Source organism: Vipera berus, assembly GCF_964194415.1.
Source record: "Vipera berus genome assembly, chromosome: 6".
NCBI lineage: Eukaryota > Metazoa > Chordata > Lepidosauria > Squamata > Viperidae > Vipera > Vipera berus.
In genome coordinates, this window is record NC_138208.1 from 68500083 (window position 1) to 68519801 (window position 19719).

At 41.4% G+C, this 19719-nt stretch overlaps 2 protein-coding genes across 2 annotated transcripts in view; both read right to left on the reverse strand.

Moving 5' to 3' along the window:
- The window catches only part of RFX4 (regulatory factor X4), a gene marked incomplete at both ends in the record, with an annotated part of 88502 nt that extends 87573 nt beyond the window's left edge, over positions 1–929 (reverse strand). The window contains one exon of the mRNA XM_081332043.1: positions 887–929. Coding sequence (XP_081188169.1) covers positions 887–929 — 43 coding nt within the window. The remainder of the gene's footprint in view (positions 1–886) is intronic.
- Positions 930–9977: 9048 nt separating this feature from the next.
- The window catches only part of POLR3B (RNA polymerase III subunit B), a 68308-nt gene continuing 58566 nt past the window's right edge, over positions 9978–19719 (reverse strand). Inside the window, exon 28 of the mRNA XM_081330213.1 lies at positions 9978–10590. Within this exon, the coding sequence (XP_081186339.1) occupies positions 10461–10590 (130 nt within the window). The 3' untranslated portion in view covers positions 9978–10460. The remainder of the gene's footprint in view (positions 10591–19719) is intronic.

Genomic DNA, 19719 nt, shown 5'->3' on the forward strand with positions numbered 1-19719 from the left:
AACAGATCTGGAATGCGCAGAGAATCCAATAGGAGTCAAAGAAGGGCTGCGGCGCTGATGGGGATCATAAATACACGAATGAAAAAAAAGAGAGAGATAAAGCTGATATTCTAAACTTAGTTAAGAGCCATAGCAATTAATAAGATTAATTCCAATACAGAATTTTGTTGGATGAAAGTTGATGAAAGTTGCTTCATAGCGGTCCAGTATCCCAACAAAGGCCTACGATCTAAAGTAAAGATTTGTCTTAAGAATTAACTAGCCCTCCTCCTCCTCCTCCTCCTCCTCCTCCTCCTCCTCCTCCTCCTCCTCCTCCTCCTCCTCCTCCTCCTCCTCCTCCTCCTCCAGAACAGGAGCATCAAAACCTGGCAAAGGTGATGGCCAAGGTTTCCAGCCCCATAATCTTAAGCATTCCTATGGCTTCCTCCTCTCCCCCCCCACTCCCGTTCCCCACCTGGGCCCCTCAACTACTAAGCCAGGCAGAGGTTATTGGTCCTGAGAATAAAAGCCTCCAGATTCTCTCTTCATCACCTTTGAATTGCAAGGGAATCTCAGACAGGGGTCATCCACCCTTCCCCAAAGTTTCGTCTCTCCTTGTAACTACTTCCATTCTGGTGACACCTCAAAGTAAACTCCACCCTAGAAGATTCCCCCTTAAAACGACCTGGGCTGTTAGAAGCCTGCAAAGAGAGTTGAAGGTGGCCCCCCAATCCTTCCCACCCAGCCTTGGAGAGTGAGGCCCGGGCTTTGGGACCCCACGAGCCGCCTGGATCCAAGGAAAAGAAGGCTGACAGGTCGGATCCCCACCAAATTTCCTCTCTGCTCCCGGCTACTTCCTTCCCGAGAGCATGGGATGTTGTGGGCCGCCCCGACGGCTTGGACTGACCTGTGGAATCCATGTCAGGTTCCTGCAGCAACCCACAATGCATGCTGATCCCATGGACAGTACAGGAGCCCCAACGTCCGAGGTGCGTTTTGGGGAGTTCCCCTAGGCTCAGAGGGACATGCGAGAGCGAGGGGGAGGAAGGGGGGGTCTGTATGTGAGTGTGTGTGTGTGTGTTGGAGAGAGAGAGAGAGAAGAGAGAGAAATGGGGGAGGCCAGAAGGGAGGGGTGGGGGGAGAGAGAGAAAAAAAAAAGAGAGAGAGAGAGAGAGAGAAAGACCCTCAGTAAATCCAGCAGGGCAACGTCGGAGCCGTCAAAATGTTTGCGGATGTTTCATGGGAAAAAGCGTGATTTTATAGGAGCCCTGATGGGAGAAATGTCATTGATAGGCCGGCCAGCCTGATGAATGGCTGCTAGTCAGATGGGGATGTGGCAAGGCTCAATGTGAACCCCATTGTGCCACTGTTTTGAATAAGAAAAGAGCTCCTCCGGCAAAGGGGGGGGGGAGAGACTTCGGAGCTCTTCGGCGAGTGAGCCCACACTTCTTTCGGCAGCTTCCCCCTCCCCGCTCGCCCTTCGGGAAGGCTGGTCTTGGTGAAAGTTCCCCGCTCAGCCGGACTCCCTTCGCCCCATTTCCCTGCCCCCCCCCCACCGCCCACGTTTGGCTCAGGACAGGCTGAGATCGACCCGGACTTCGCCCTCCTTCTCCGGCCCGGCTGCCCCCGCCCCTCCCCCAGAGAGTTTGCTCTGAAGAAAAGAGCCCCTGCCCCCCCCCCCCCGCCTCTCGCTGGGTGTTCCGGGGGCTTCCTACGCCGGGCCCTCTCCGTCTTCCCCCGACGTGGCTTGGCACTTGCCGAAAATACGCCCGGCAGAATATTCAAAGGTGGCCCCAACGTTCACTAACCTCTCTCCCCCACCCCCACCCCCCAAAAGTGAATAGAGCCGGGCTTGGGCGGTGGCCTCCTGTCCTGGGCGCTTTGGAGATAGGCAGGACGCAGAGATGGGTCTATACGCAGGTGTATGTATGTATCTGGGTATGTATATATGTGTATACACACATATAAACATATATACACATACACACATACATGTGTGTATATGTACATACAAATATACATACACATACATACATACATATACATACACATACATACACACACACACACACACACACACACACACACACACACACACATATATATATATATATATATATATATATATATATATATATATATATATATATATATATATATATATATATATACATACATATACATATACATATACATATATATATATATATATATATATATACACACACACATACACATACATATATGCACGCACACACACATACACACACACATATACACATACCTATGTGTGTGGCATGTGTGTATATAGTATACAGACTATACGTGTGTGTGTGTGTGTGTGTGTGTGTATGTATGTATGTGTGTGTGTGTGTATTGTATGTGTATATATATATATACATATACATATACATATATATATACAATATATATACACACACACATATATATAGATACACATATGTATACACACATATACATGTATAGATACACATATATAGATACACATATGCACACACACACATAGATACACATATGTATATACACACACACACACACGTATATATGTGTGTTTGTGTGTGTGTGTTTGTGTGTGTGTGCCACAAGTAGTTCAAGAAAGGATCCTCGAGGACGGCGTGGGCAGAGGAGACAGGGCGCCCAAGGGATGCCCACCGCCAAGTCGTGGGCGCTGAGAGGTTCGGGGGGGGGGGCGGACGCGCAGAAAAGAACCCAGCCGAGCTGTGCGAAAGTGGGGCGTCTCTTTGGAAGGCGCTTCTGAGAGCCACGCAGGGAACGGAGGAGCCGAGCAAAGCTGGGTCTCCGATAAAGTGGCTGGTTTAGAGCAGGAAAAGCTGTGATTAGAATATGAATAGAGCTCCAGGAGAGGAAGAGAAAGGGGGATTACGGCTGAATTACTTTGACCATGGACAGAGCCAAAGTGCTTTCAGAAAAAGACCTCTCTCCCTGCAGTCTCTGGCTCGCTGGCTCTCTCCTCCTGCCGCCTCCCGTCCCCCCCGTTTCCCTTAAGGTAGACAAACAAGTAGCAAGCGTTCTCCCCCCACCCCCAACTTCCCCGCCCAGCCTTCAGATAAGAAAATACTCAGAGGAAGCCAGAAACGTTGGTGGAAAACTTACAGTACGTTAAGCAAACATCCAACTTCTCTGTAATTTCGTATGCCCAGCGTTTCGTTTTGTTTTTCCTTTTAATTTAAGGGAGTGGAGAGCAGGGATGAATTAGGGCCCAAGAAAATTTGCAGATCAAAGCCCTGGGACCAAGTTAAGTTGGAAAGCTGAAGCTAGGAGAAAGTGTTGGAAGGGAAGTCTGACTAATAAATCCCAATGTACCCAGCAGTTAAAGGCGGTGGGGGAGAGGGGTATGAAGCTGCCCTTCAGAAACTCACACCGCAGGGAGGAGATACACAGTACTCCAATCAAGGTGGAATTAAGGGCAAAACGTTTTCTCAAATTTTCTCAAACAACCCAAAATCTCATAGACAGCTGAAGGTGGCAACAGCTTTGGGACTCTGTCTGTCTGTCTGTCTGTCTGTCTGTCTGTCTGTCTGTCTGTCTGTCTGTCTGTCTCTCTCTCTCTCTCTCTCTCTCTCTATCTATCTATCTAGTGTTAATGCTCACTTAAGGGCTGGTAAGTTGAATCCATACATATCTCCAGGGAGAAGGTTCATTTCTTGGGTCTCTTAAATGATGCTGCTTGATAAACAGGACCCAAAGTGAGTAAATCTTGGAACAGACAGCAACAAAACTCACATGGAAAAGTGGGGAATTTTTCCCCCTGTGGCATACTAAATAAAAACTCGCAATCAGAGCTTTAGTTCAAAATCTGTGAAATAGAACCTATATATTAAGAGAATTATAACTGAATCATGAAGATATTTCACATCAAAGTGAATGGGTTAGAGCCTTTTTTATATTGTTTTGCTTGGTAGTTCCTATTCTCATCTTTTTAGATGCTATTCTTTTTTCAAATTTATTTTTATTTTTAGTAATTTATTGTTCTTCCTCTGCCCCCAAATATTATTTCATACAGAGCACCCAAGAATGAAGGCAAGAAATTTAAGCAATCAGAAACATAATGAAATAGTTATATAATACAGTACAGTCAAATTTATGTTTGCTGGAAAGAAACTTCATTTGTGTCCAGGGATGCTTCAGGTTAAATAATTAGGCAGAGAACTGCAGCTTTCAAAAAGATTATTTTAAAAATATTATATTAAAAATCTACTCTGGATTTTAAAACACAGTATAGAAATGTAATTCATAAATTAATATTAGCCCCTTTGCTTGTGGAAGCTGCAGCTAAAACCTTAGAGGGGATCCCTTTGGGCAGTGGAAAATATGGCTCCAAGAAGCACTGTTTTCATGGCTGGAAAAGTGCTCCAGTTGTGTCGATTCAGGAGCCAGTTCTTCACTTTGGGTATGGATTAAACTTCAGTGAGGTTCCTTCCAGCATTATAATTCTGTAAGGGAAAAAGAATGGGGAGGGGGTTTCCCAGATAGGCTATCATTTAACCCATTGAATTCAACCCCCTGCTCAGTGTGGAATCCAAACTGGAAGCACTGTAAAGAGATGGAGGTCTCCCTTCTGCCTGAATACACCCAATAAAATGGAGCCGCCATCTCCCTGGGGAATTGATTCTGGTATCCCGCTGCTCTTTTTGTTAGGAGCATTCCTATTTCTGCACTCTGGAATAATGAAGAAGACGGTCCGGTCCATGAGTCATTCCCCACTCCCACCTCCATTTTTGAAGAGTGGTATCTTCTTCTCCTAGACTTCAGCAGTATGTGGATCGAGAACTACCAGAAGTACAGGCAGGATTTCGAAGAGGCAGAGGAACTAGAGATCAAATTGCCAACATACGCTGGATCATGGAGAAAGCTAGGGAGTTCCAGAAAAACATCTACTTCTGCTTCATTGACTATGCTAAAGCCTTTGATTGTGTGGATCATAACAAACTGTGGCAAGTTCTTAAAGAGATGGGAGTACCAGACCATCTTATTTGTCTCCTGAGAAACCTATATGCGGGTCAAGAAGCAACAGTGAGAACTGGACATGGAACCACTGATTGGTTCAAAATTGGGAAAGGAGTCCGGCAAGGCTGTATACTGTCGCCCTGCCTATTTAACTTATATGCAGAGCACATCATGAGAAAGGCAGGGCTAGATGAATCAAAAGTTGGAATTAAGATTGCCGGAAGAAATATCAACAACCTAAGATACGCAGATGATACCACTCTAATGGCAGAAAGTGAAGAAGAACTAAAGAGCCTCTTGTTGCGGGTGAAGAAGGAGAGTGCAAAACTTGGGTTGAAACTTAACATTAAGAAAACCAAGATCATGGCATCTGGCCCTCTCAATTCCTGGCAAATAGATGGGGAAGAAATGGAGGTAGTGACAGATTTTATTTTCCTGGGCTCCAAGATCACTGCAGATGGGGACTGTAGCCAAGAAATTAAAAGACGCTTGCTCCTGGGGAGGAAAGCCATGGCAAATCTAGACAGCACACTAAAAAGCAGAGACATCACCCTGTCAACAAAAGTGCGTATAGTCAAGGCTATGGTCTTCCCAGTTGCAATGTATGGCAGTGAAAGTTGGACCATAAGAAAGGCTGAGCGCCAAAGAATTGAGGCCTTTGAACTATGGTGCTGGAGAAGACTCCTGCGAGTCCCTTGGACTGCAAGGCGATCAAACCGGTCAGTCCTAGAGGAGATCAATCCCAACTGCTCTTTAGAAGGCCAGATCCTGAAGCTAAAACTCAAATACTTTGGCCACCTAATGAGAAGGAAGGACTCACTGGAGAAGAGCCTAATGCTGGGAAAGATCGAGGGCAATAGAAGAAGGGGACGACAGAGAATGAGGTGGCTGGATGGAGTCACTGAAGCAGTAGGCGTGAGCCTAGATGGACTCCAGAAGATGGTAGAGGACAGGAAGGCCTGGAGGAATGTTGTCCATAGGGTCGCGATGGGTCGGACACGACTTCGCAGCTAACAACAACAATCTTCTTCTCCTTCAGTTTTCCCAAGGCTAAATACTCTTGGTTCCTCAAAGGATTAAGGTCCTAGTCCCTTGGTCCTCCCCTTTATCCGTCTGTGAAACTATTCCAGCTTCTCTGAATCCTTCTTAAAACTGGACACAACAATCAAAATGGCTTCTGAATAAAGCACAGTAAAGTACAATCACATTCCAGTTTGGAAACTCTACTTCTGTTGAGGCAGTCTAAACTTACATTTCCCTTTTTTCAGTCATGTCACACATGTTTTCTATGTATGCTTTATTTATTTATTGGTTCTATGTCCCATCTTTTGTTCATTTGCTCAAACCAAAGCACACCATTTCCCCCCACCCACAGCAACTTTATGAGGTATGCTGAACTGAGGATTGTGTGACTGGCCCTGTCACCCAGATCTGGGAGTAGATTTGAACGAAAATGCCATCACTCCTAGTTCAAACTTTGTTACATCCACCTGATTCATTTTATAGTCAGCTACTATTTTAAGATCTTTTCCCATAAAGATTGTCAAATCAAGTTTCTCCTATGGTATACCCATGTTTTATTCTTGTTTCCTAAGTACATAACTTTCCATTTCTCTGTATTAAATTTCATTCTGTAATTTTTAGCCATTTTTCTCATTTCTATTTTCTAGGGCAATTTCTAGCCCTAGCAACTTCTGGATTTGTGGATTTCAATTCTCGGAATTCCCCAGCTAGCATGACTACTGTATTGCTAAGAAATTTAATTAAAAGTCCACACACCTGTAAATTGCCAAGATTGGCAGGATATACAGATTATTAGGTACTCTACCCATTTTTCTGTCATCTACAATGTTCATAATCATTCCCTCCACTTCCTCATTCAAGCAACAAAACACAAATGTTGCACAGTCTAGAATCCCGAACTTTTACAAGCAAAAAGTCCAAAAGTGGTTTCCAAGTAGAAATGAAGCCTTCCAAGATGATTTTCAAGGCAACTATGTGTTCATTTATTTGTCATACTGTCTAGCTCACACTTAACTGGTACGGTGATCAAAATGTCATAGGTACTATGACAAATACTTTGCTGAAATCAATATATGTTACACCTGTAGAATTCCCATGATCTGTATGGAGAATATTTACTTTAAAACAAAAAACAAAAAGTCCAGTCTGCAAGACTTTGGTTTGACAAATCCATTCTGGATTATTGAGTTATTGTTTGATTCAATTGTTATAATTATTGAATTGTGTTTTTAAGGTACTTATATGTCTTGTTGATGTTCTCCAGAATAATCCTACAAACTGGCAAATGTACAATTTTCAGAATCCTCATTCTTTTAAAGACAGGGGCATTTGTCCTCCTCTAGTCACTGTAGAGTTGAGTAACAGTTTCTTTTCTTCCTTGCTTATTCACATGTTAGCTGTCTTCATAGAAGAAAACATAACAAAGCCAAAATTGGTGTTACCAAAAAAGTAGCACTGAGTTTGAAAATGGGCCAGATTCAGCTGGGGGTTGTGAAGAAATAAATCCAGGAAAAAAACAACAACCCAAAGCCATCCGTAAGGGAGAAATAATTAGGCAGTGGCTCAAAAGACTGACAGCTTAGGCCCCCTTGGTCTACGCTCCTGGTCAGTGCAGAGCTATTAAGGGATCAGGAAGAATTCCAGAAGCCATACTCTGCATGATATCCCTAACTCGTTCTTAACATCCATTGTCCACTTCAGCTCTTTCCAAGCTTAAATTGTCCTGATATCATTGCTGCCATTCCAGTTTTCTTTACGATTCCTTCTTCATGTCTTGCCCTAACCCTAACCCTTTTCCATCTCACTTATTTTCAAAGCTTCACTAAGTGCTTAGTGTACGTAGTTACTTTGGACTCTTCTTTTCTGGATTCTTTCCTCATGAGAATTGTTTGCACTTATACTTGCAAGATCACCTCTTTTTTTAGGAAAATTCACCCACTGAGGGGTTCACTTCTCATTAGCTTTTTCATCTTCTTAACATTGCTCTAAGTTTATTAAAATCAATACTACAGCCAGCTTGATAGCTTCAGAAGTTGACTTTGCCCAAATGATGGATTGGGAACAGTTGAAATATTGGACATGCTTTTATGCTGCTTTTTATGCATTTTATGATGAACTGTTGAGGGAGCTAGCTATGTCTAGCCTATTGAAGAGAAGGATTAAGGGGGACATGATAACTGTCTTCCAGTGCTTGAGGAGAGAGAAAAGGAAATTGATACATTTTCCAAAGCACCAGGGTGCAGGACAAGAAGTAATAGTTGGAAGATTGTTAGAGAGATCCAATACAGAAGAAATTTTCTGATAATGAGAACTATTAATCAAAGGAACAGCTTGCCTCTGAGTCATGAGTGCTCCATCACTGGAGGTTCTTATAAATAGATCGAACAACCATTGGACCAAGATAGTATAAGGTCTCCTGTCCCGAGCAGACCTTCAGAATCCCTTCCAGCCCTATGATTCTATATTCTGCTCCTTTTAGAGGAACTTTACTTCTATTACTACATCTTCCTTGGCATTCAGAAGTTTGTTTTTCTACCTTCCTTTTAGCAAAGAACATTGATATTACTTACAAGGTAGGCTCATAGAATCCATTGACACGTTTTATATAACTTCTTTCCATTATAAAATGGATGATATTTTAGGATACTTCTGAATTTTAAATGTCCCTTTAAGTGATGGTAGGCATCACTTCTAACAACACATTGAATCTTGAATAGAGTAGGTATGAAATATATTTAGCATTGCAGTTGGACTAGCACTGCCTTCACTTGAAGAGCATATCAGATGATGCTCTTGCTTACAATGGAAGATGATAAGCTGAAGAGAGAATAACAAATTCCTGTAGTCACTTTTGCATACCATACTTCATTTATATGAATGGTGCAACAGTATGATGTATTCTTCAGACCATTATAGCTTTATCAAAGATAAAATTACTGAACTGAGATCCAGATCCAGTCCACACATTTTTAAGCTGCCAAGGATGAGAAACACTGTACTGTAGTATAAAAACCCCCATCTTTTGGCATGGCTGCACTACACCTCAAGACTGTAACATCTTGCTCCTGACATTATTAGCAACCTGAGAAGTAGAGACGTATTTCTGATACCACTACTTTAAGGAATCACAATCCATACTGAGCTCAGAACTGCAAATGTACTATCTCAAAAAGGGAAAGTATTTTGTTCTCAACAAATTGTCATTTTTGTGCCAGGAAAGCAGAGTATTCCTTAGAATTAATATAACATTATATTAATAGAGTGATGTGGTGGCTTAGTGGTGAAGACACACACCTCCCACTAAGGTTGGGAGTTCAATCCTAGATAGCAGCAGATGCTTTTCTCCTAGGTGCAAAGAAAAAAAAATCTGCTGTGAACTGTGTGAAGGTGTCAGGAAGGGCATCCAGCCAGTAAATGCTCAGTTCCATCCAGTTATCCTGACTTTACCCCAAATAGAAGCTACAGGTTCGTAAAAAGGAAATTTTAAAGATGGATAGTTAGAAGTCCTAACAACAGATGCCATTAAAAAAAAGAATGAACTGTTTAAGTGTCTGGAAGTGTAAATTATTTGCAGTTTTAATTTTGCATAGCCACATCTTCTTGACTCTAAATCAGAAAACAGAAAATAACATGTTTCTCCAGGACTATTTCCCGGTAGGTGTGTTCAATGCTGTCTTCCAAGACAAGTGTTTGTTACAGTGGCTGAACACATTATAGCTCATGCTTATTTGGAATTCTTCTATCCCCAGCCTCCCAAAATTGCGAGTGCAATTGGAAGCACACTCTGATTCAGGCTATCTCAGGATTCCTTTAGGATTAAAATTCTACAACTATATATTTCTGAATCTCCAAATATGTATTCTATAGACCACAGACAAGAAAGGGCAACCTATTTTACAACACGTGGCTGCCTCAATCCTGTTTACTATTATTAGTAATATTGTTATGCCACAGACACATAAGACAGTTGGCCACCAAAATCAAAATTAGGTAATATCTTTTAAGTTTTTATTAATTTACAATCTCAGTGAATAACATTAAAAAAAACACTATACTTGGTATGGGAAAATAACTTCCACTTATTACAAACTACGTTTCAGTGACCAAAATATCAAAAGTTGGTCCTTTAAACTTCATTTTTAACAGTGTATTGCTATTCCAAATGTTTATTTATATACGTTTGTATTTATGTTGCTTGTTCTGCTACAAATGGTTGATCTGTAGTGCTTCCACACAGTTCAAAGGATACCACGATGCTGCATCTATTTCCTTTTCCATCTTCTATACAAAACCTCTAGCTGTTTGTCAAGGATGAACACAGCTTCTAACATTCTCTTGAGGACTGTTTCCCAGCCAAAGAGGGAAAAGAAAACCAAAGGGAACTTGTGGCCTATGTGGTTTAGCACTTCCACTTAAACCTGTTCGGATTACACTTCCGCCTGCTTCTTCTTTCTTTGCTTGTCATTTGTTTATTCATTGTACTTGGCCAATTTTAATCTGGGTATAATGTTCATAGATTGAAGCTCTTGGAAGAGAAGCTTACATGCATATGGTATACGCAGAGAGGAGACATGGCATGAAGATTTGCAGTAATGGCACCTAAAAGACAGAAAAAAATCAGGTGTTTTTTTCCTCACACATCATACAAACACATCACAAGCACCACAGCCATTTGAAATTTCCTTAAAATTACTTTCTTTTTATGTCACGTGATTCCCAGCACAATAGCAATAAAAGGCAAGTTACATGGGGAACAATGGCCTTAATAAATGTACCCATAAATCAACAAGTAAAAGAATTTTCCACAAAAGTTTAAACAAATGAAATTTGGTTTTATGGCTCCATTCCATAAAAGAGCTCTTTTCATTCTTGGCTTTCCAAACTGGCTCTCTTGTTAAATAATAAGAATCTCTTAGAATTTACATTAAAAAAACTACAATTATGTAAATATTTTGCAGGACAGACAATTTAGTAGCAGAGCTAAAGTTTGTATGTATATTACATGCCACAGAGGACAGACTATCTATGGAATATTACAACTGTGTGAACAATTAGTCAGTGGAACAGTTTGCCTCCCAAAGATGTGGGTGCTCCATTGCTGGAGGTTTTCAAGAAAAGATTGGACAACCATTTGTCAGAGACAGAATAAGAAGTCCTGCCCTGGGTAAGGGTTGTACTAGAAAATCTCCAAAGTCCCTTCCAACTCTATGGTTCTAAAAAAAGATAAAATGGTGTCTAAACTCCCCAAGATGTCCCTGCAGAATCTTCTCCCCAATTCAATATTATAATTTCCTGCTGCCTAAAGGGTTACTTTAATGTCCTATGCTTTAAGTTCTAGGCTTAAAAATGAAATTAATTCTTATCCCTGCTCAAAAATCCCACATCAAAAGTCATAATCCTCAAAAATACTATCATGAATTATTTGATCTTACAGTGGTTCTTAAGTGCTGGAAAAAAGGGTGGCAGTTGCTAGCCATAGTAAAGTTGCCTGGCCCTTGCAGTCTTCCACTCTTAAAACCCATTATTAGAGACAAAGGAGTACGCCAATTTGTGTTAACTAGATACTTATTTATTGGACTAGTTCAACTTAATATATGAAGTTCAAGCTTTCCACCCCAAATGCTGCCACCCACATTCTTCAAAGTGAAACATTCTAGCTACTTTCCCCCATCCCAAAAAACAAATGGAACATTAAGATATTCTGATGCCACAGCAACTAAGCTGAAATATATAGCAGGTGAGATTAAATTCTACATCCTGTTAATGTAAGAATGGGATATAATGATGCACAATCTGTATAAATACATTACACAAAATCAGCTATTAGTGAAACATCTATGGAGATTCTCAATCATCCAGGTCATGGTTGTCCCAAAGGTGCCTTTTCCAAAAGACAACTGGACTTCCTTGGTTTTTGCTTTGAAAACGTTTTACTTCTCATCCAAGAACTGAAGATGATTCTTGGATGAGAAGCAAAATGTTTTCAGAGAAACCCCCCCCCCCCAAAAAAAAAAGCCCAGTTGCCTTTTGGAAAAAGCAGTCTTGGGGCAATTACTGAGATTCATTCAAAACTTAGGTTTTTATATTATTTTAGACCATGAGAAGTTTAAAAAAACAAACAAAGGAAGGTTCATCTATAAATAAACAATATTAGTAGACAATAGAAGCTAGATATTGATGTACTGTCAAGGCTGATTAACTTTTAGATTGATTGTGGGCACCTTTGTACTCTGAGGTCGTCATCATAAACTACAGTGGTTGCATTCCAGTAACTCCGCCATTTTAAATTTCGCCAAAATTTGAAGAGATGCTATTACATTCCAAGACATTCAGAAAATTTAGGCAAGAGATTTAAGACTCGATGGACCAAAGGGATATTGCAATAATGGACATTATGACATTATGTGGCTTGGAAAAAAAGAATCTGATAATCTCAGGTGTTGAAATAGTTCTCTTGCATGTTACTGTATATAGTTGAGGTAGTTCTCCTGTATATTGGGAATTTGTGATCAGATCATGCTGTCTATGATGCAATAAATCTTTTTGAAGGTATTCCTTTTAGGATACTACAATTTTTATACATTTAAATACACATTAGTTGAAATTAGCCAATTCTAACTTTTAGGATGGATCACTTTGAATGTTGAACTCACTTCTCCCCCTTCACAACTACTGTTAATCGACCTATAGTAACATTTAATGGACACGGATGTGCTAACATATTGGTGGCGTCCTTTAAGTGATGTGAGAGCCTCAGCTGCAGTTCTCCATTACCAAGGAAACTCTCAGTCAGTGGCACAGAAATGTTAATTATAGTATTCCAATTTAGGGGTGAAGAATGAGATTTCCCTTCAATCTTAATTTGTGCACCAATGAATGGCCCAAACTGTATTTGCTAGAGCAGAGAGGAAAGAACAATACTCTGAAGCCCATCAACAATAACAATAACCCACCCACCCCCCGATAATGCCTATCTAAAAAGCTCACTAATTCAGCCACCAGGGTTTCACTCATCATTTTTAGGGACAGTTTCAAAACAAAGTTTTAAGGGGAGAAGGAAGATTTATTGAATGTTATTCACCAATGTGTACAACGAGATTAAAATTACTCTTTGGGTGACAAAATAAGAAGGCATGCCTGAAAGTGACAATCTAAAAAATAATCTCAGAGAGCACTGCCTAGAGGTATGACATAGCTATGTTTCAATACAGCTAACAATTACTAAAATACAAAACACAATATAAAAAACACTTAATTTAAAATCAAGACCAAAATTAACCAACAATTAAGAGCTGGTGAAGAGATGTTGTACAAATACTTCGACTCTGTGTAGAACAGGAATGACTACCCTCTTGATAACCAGAGGTCCTGTGTAATATTTTGTAGGTGGGGCGATGAAAAATGTACAGAACCAGATTTTCTGGATTTTGTTCTTATTTTTTTTCTTTTCTTTTCTTTTGTCCTTTCTTAAAACTACATTAAGCCCATGTTATAACCTAGCCACAATTTTTAATTTTTTCCTACTTCAAAATGAACAGAAATTATGTGATTAATCTTTGGCAATAAGAGATAGTGGCAGTTTATCCTTCTCCCAAAGGGCTGGGGACCACACGAGGCCTTGCAACATAAGATGGCTTAATCTTAACTTACATGTTGACAGTATACTTGTCAAGAACAAATATAAACTGAAGCTTTTTAAAAAAAATGTGAACCACCTTTACCACAAGCACTCATTTTGTTGCTTTTCTAGAAAATGAAGAGACCCAAAACTATGTGTTTTTTTGCTCATGGTAGGACAGATTCTAAGATGATCTTTCTATATATTATTCTTACTGATAAATTTTGCATATTGGATGACTACAAAGGGCTGAGATATTCCCTTGACACCTATTGTTCATCTAAAATCATATTTTTATTCTATACTTAACTGTAAAGCAGTATAAAAAAGTATAAAATGTTTCTGAAGTTTTATAAAATATGCATGTTTTTTATATTTTACACTTTAACACAAACACAAAGAGTTCCAAATATAAGTTTTGCATATGCCAAGGAAAGAAGGAAATGATAGTGGAACAAGCAAAGGAAGAATGTTTATTTAGCATACATTATTAAGCTTGGTTGCCATAAAACAACTTTCCTCAACCTGCTCTCTTCTGCATGAATAGACTATAACACGTAGGCTTTAGTCAGCACTGAATTGATTTACTGGGAATTTTAGGAGTTGTTGGGTTCTTAGTCCATTGTTAATGATGATAGTGAAATGTCCACAGAAAAACAACCTAGCTCAAATGACACAAGAACGCAACATCTGAAAAGACACTACCCCAATTTGTGTAATGTAATGTTTAAAGATTCGCTATAAGTGAAATACTGGAACTCCACTTAAAAATTCTAAGATGGCGGCACCTGGAATGGCTGCGGCTGCATTGGCTCTTGAAGGCGAATAGTTTTGGGAGGGATAGTAAGGGCTATAGGCCACATGATCAGGAAGATTTTAATGTGTTTGAGCAACATGGTGGAACTAAGGTAACACATGACATACGACCAACAATCTTTGCTGGCATGGCGAGTTTCTAGTTGTTTTGGAACTGTTGGTGAGACTGTTAAAAGTCGTTGGCGCTGTTTGAATTTGTTCTACCAGCAGCAAGATCTGACTGCTGGCCTAGTGATGGATTGTATTGCAAATCAGGGCTGTTCCCAGAGGAGGCAGAGGAGGAGAGGACCTGGAGCTTATGGAGCGAAGGAACTGGATGAGGCTGTCGGCAGGCCCAGAGGAAGAGAGAGAGGCTTTTGGAGGAGTTGGTGGCGGCAGCAGCGTGCTCCAGGGGCGAAAAGAAGCAAGGCCTCTTTAAGGAAAAGGTGGAAGAGTCAGGATCAGAAAAAGGAAAGAAGGCGAGGTTGTCAGAATACAAGCTAACTTGAGGGCTAATCCACATGGAGCCCCATTTCCATCTGTCCTATTTGCCATCGTTCACTCCCTAGAGACTAAAATGGACAATGTGAAATTTGAGCGGGCCACGAACAAGGAGTATATATCGGAGGTGGTGACCCTTTGAGAGCTGTATGCAACGAAATTTCATTTTGATGTTTGCCGATTGGTGTACATTCAAAGTGACAATAAAGTTATCATCAGTTAACACATTACAATTCTATTGCTTTTACTGCCATGATACATGCAGACAACTGATAAGCTCTAGACTAGGGGTGGGGAACCTTGGCTCTTTTATGTCTTGTGGACTTCAACTCCTATGGCTGGCTCAGGAATTCTGAGAGTTGAAGTCCACAAGTCATAAAAGAGCCAAGGTTCTCCACCCCTGCTCTAGACTGAGCATACAGTTTTAATCTCTTATGTTGTAATTTTTCAAATAACTTAATGCATTCAGAATCTCCATGCATAAAGAGTTTATCTATGGGTTGCTGTATCTTTAAAGAAGCATTCTCTGAATAAACAACATATATTGAAAAAGCAGTTCAACACTAGAAATAACTTCTCTTTTATAATTTAGCAATAAAATTAAATCTAGCTATTTTAACATTTGCTGAATTTTCAAAATTGTGTTGCCATTTGTTTAACAGTTTCAATTGGAAGGCCATTCAATCCAAGTACTACTGGAAGCACCAAGTACCAAGTTTACTTGAAACACGTTTCTGATTCCTAATTCCAGGCTGTACCCCTCCATCCAATATTTTCCTTTTCTATGTTCCCTACTGTTTTCCCAAGGCATGCTAATTTATACAGCAACTCCTCACTAAAGCTGGACTTATTGGCAAAGGCCTTTTTAGAGGTCTGGAGTTGCTATAATTGCCTAGCTTCTATTGTGTTGCTCATTAAAGAGCTGCTTGGCTTCTACTATTGACAGACAGAGCACATAATCACCTAATAACTAGATAACAAACCCAATTATAGGTTATGATCGCCATCAAATAGCGTAAGACCAGAATTACTTCCTTTGAACATGTTTTCCACATTTACGTAGTGTAACTCACAACTTTTCTAAATGTTCTACAAAATGAATGCCAAGATATTATTTTTTTAGTTTTTCCTGTTTGAAATGCAATCCTTTCATGCAATAAATTACCATAGCTGTGGGCAGTTTTTCTGCATTTGTATGTAGCATCTCCTTTATGGCTTTCAATTACCTTCTTTTTACCTTAGTTCTACTACTCATCTCTTTCACCATAATCACATATTTGGGTCGACAGGGTGCATCAAAAAACACTACACACACACACACACACACACACACACACACACACACACTCACACATCATATGCAATGTTTACTGTTATTCCCTAATTCAATGCAACTTCTCATTGTAGTAATTATTTCTCACAATCACAAATAAAATCTAGAATCAGAACTGATGATCTTAGGCTTTATAAAAGAGCTAATTAGTGCCAACAGGTAGGACTAGGTCCAATTGATCACAGGGATGAACATTCACCATCTTGACTTGGCTCTAATCTGTAGTTTTTTTGCATCATTTTCCTGTAATTCCTTTGATTTCATCCATCAATCCAAACTGTTGCCTCCTCCTTCCCTAAAACTTCCCTCAAAAAATCCATGATCTTCTTCCCTCGCATATCCAAAGCCCATGAGTTTCTACTACCTATTTAGTTGGTCCAGGGATAATTGACTGATTTTTGTCTGGTATTTCCACAATTGTTTAATCTTGTTTGCTTCTATTATCTCTCACAAACAAGATTACTGTTGAGTATACCTCCCCCTTAGATGATTAAATTTCCTAGGATTTTTCTAAAGTTCTTCAAACATTACCTATTTTTATTTTCTTCTAATGTTCCTCCAGGGACGCGGTGGCTCAGTGGGTTAGGACACTGAGCTTGTCGATCAGAAGGTCGGCAGTTTGGTGGATCAAATCCCGAGTGCCGCGTAGCAGAGTGAGCGCCTGTTACTCGTCCCAGCTTCTGCCCACCTAGCAGTTCGAAAGCACGTAAAAATGCAAGTAGAAAAATAGGGACCACTCCGTGGGAAGGTAACAGCGTTCCGTGCTAGTCATGCCGGCCACATGACCACGGAGACGTCCTCAGACAAGCGCTGGCTCTTCGGCTTTGAAACGGAGATGAGCACCGGCCCCTAGAGTCGGAAACGACTAGCACGCATGTGCGGGGGAACCTTTACCTTTACCTTTAATGTTCCCCCATTTGTTAATATTTTTGACTGAGATCATTTTTCCTTGTTTCTTGCAGTCTGCATTAATACATATCTTTCTTGTTGCCCAAGGTTTTTATGTTGGGTATTTCTTTGTCAAGATAATACCTGGCTCTGAATATATGTTTGCCCCTTGAATTTTCATTTGATGATGTCTCATATCTCTTTCAATAATTCTTCAGTTTTCTTTTACATAAGATAAGCACACTTAATCTGTTCAGTTAACTTTTTTTATTTTAGTTGCATGATTTCCAAAAGATAAGCAGGTTTGAACCTAGCTAGAAGCTAAATCTAGATTTCCCAAAACCACCTGATGTTCAGACTATACTAATATTTCAAAATATCATGGAATAAGCAAAGGGAAACCACGTCTATACAATTGCCAAGAAAATTGCATTAATATGCCTAAGAAATCACCAGGAGTCAAGTTTGACTTGAAGGTGATTGTCCTTTTAAAATATTTAAATATGCTTGTATAGGACAATGTGGGTTGTTCAGATTGGTACTAATGGGATAGAACTATGTAAAAGCTTATATAATAGTTTCTTTGCCATCTTCAGTTTCCCACAAGCCTGAATATTTTATGTCCATTATGAACAGGCTCAAAATAAATAGATGAGTTTCTAACCAAGCAGAAAATAAGCCTGTCATCAGCCATGCCATCCATTACTCAGTCTGGTTTGGCAACTGCCTATAGTAGGAGATTCATTTCATTACAAGACTTTCCCTCCGACTTCATTTTTTGCAACTGAGAACAAGGCACTATACAGTGGTACCTTGATACTCAATTGCTTTGAAAGTCATTGAATTTGGTACTCAACGCATTTTGATGTGAAAATTTTGTCCCAGTCCTCTTCATTTGTTTGATACTCATGGAACTTCTTGGTGTCAGCTGCCTTGTGACTCACAATATATTTCTTATGGGAAAAATTTGTTTGGTACTCATCATTTTTGCTACTCATTGCACCTCCTTGAACCAATTAACGATGAGTATCAAGATATCACTGTAATAGCTAAGTGAGGGACAGTGGAACCAACCAATGGGACACAGTTAATTTTAAAATTTTAATTTCGGGACCGACTCATGAGGGAGGCCACACTCTTGACTTAGTTTTCTTATCTGGACGGTGGTTAGATGATCTTGGTGGGGGCTCCCCAATTGTTATGCCCCTGTCATGGACCGATCATCATCTCCTGCGGCTGGTCTTCCATTTTGCCACCCCCCGCCGTGGGAGTGTGGAACCAATTAAATGGTACCGCCCCAGACGCTTAATGGATCCCCAGAGGTTCCAGGCGGCGCTGGGGTCCCCACCTGCCTCCCTTGCTCACAGCTCGGCAGATGCCTTAGTGGAAGCCTGGGAAAGGGCAGCCACTGAGGCCCTTGACCGAGTTGTACCCCTGCGGCCCCTGACCCGGTGCAGATCCCGTCGAGCTCCATGGTTTTCCGCGGAGCTCCGGGAGATGAAGCGTCAGAGACGGGGCCTAGAGAGCGGTTGGAGATCCAGCCGATCCGAACCCGACCGATTGCGACTAAGAACCTACACTAGGTCTTATCTCGCTGCGATAAGGGAGGCGAGGTCTAACCACTTCGCCACCCTTATCGCGTCCGCAGATAATCGCCCGGCCGCCCTGTTTAGGGTGACTCGCTCCCTCCTGAATCAGGAGGTGAGGGAGGATCCCTTGCAGGGTCGTGCCGAGGAGTTTAACCAGCATCTGTCGGACAAAATCGCTCGGATTCGGACCGGTTTGGACTCTGACTGGGCAGAGTCTGTCGAGCAGGACGCGGGCGGTCTTGTCGATGTCACCTGGGAGGAGTTTGATTCTGTGACTCCGGAGGAAGTGGACAGGATCATGGGGAGGCTGAGCACCACCACATGTTTATTGGACCCGTGCCCTTCCTGGCTGGTCTATGCAGCCCGGGAGAGGACACGCAGCTGGTTCCAGGCAGTTATATCGGCTTCTCTGAGTGAGGGTAGCTTCCCCGCCGTCTTGAAAGAGGCGGTGGTGAGGCCTCTCCTCAAGAAGCCTGTCTTGGACCCAGCTGTATTGAACAACTTTCGTCCTGTCTCCAACCTTCGCTTTCTTGCGAAGGTTGTTGAGAGTGTGGTGGCACATCAGCTCCCTCTGGTCCTGGATGAAGCGGATTATCTAGACCCGTACCAATCGGGTTTCAGGCCCGGGTACAGCACGGAGACGGCATTGGTCGCGCTGGTGAATGATCTCTGGAGGGCTCGGGACAGGGGGCATTCCTCTGTTCTGGTCCTGTTAGACCTCTCAGCGGCTTTCGATACCATCGACCATGGTATCTTGCTGCGGCGTCTCAGGGGATTGGGAGTGGGAGGCACGGTTTTACAGTGGTTCTCCTCCTATCTCCAGGGACGTTCGCAGTCGGTGTTGGCAGGAGGGCAGAGGTCGACCGCGAGGTCTCTCATTTGTGGAGTTCCTCAGGGGTCGGTCCTCTCGCCTCTCCTGTTCAACATCTATATGAAACCGCTGGGTGAGATCATTCGTGGTTTTGGAGTTGGGTATCATCAGTATGCTGATGATACCCAGCTTT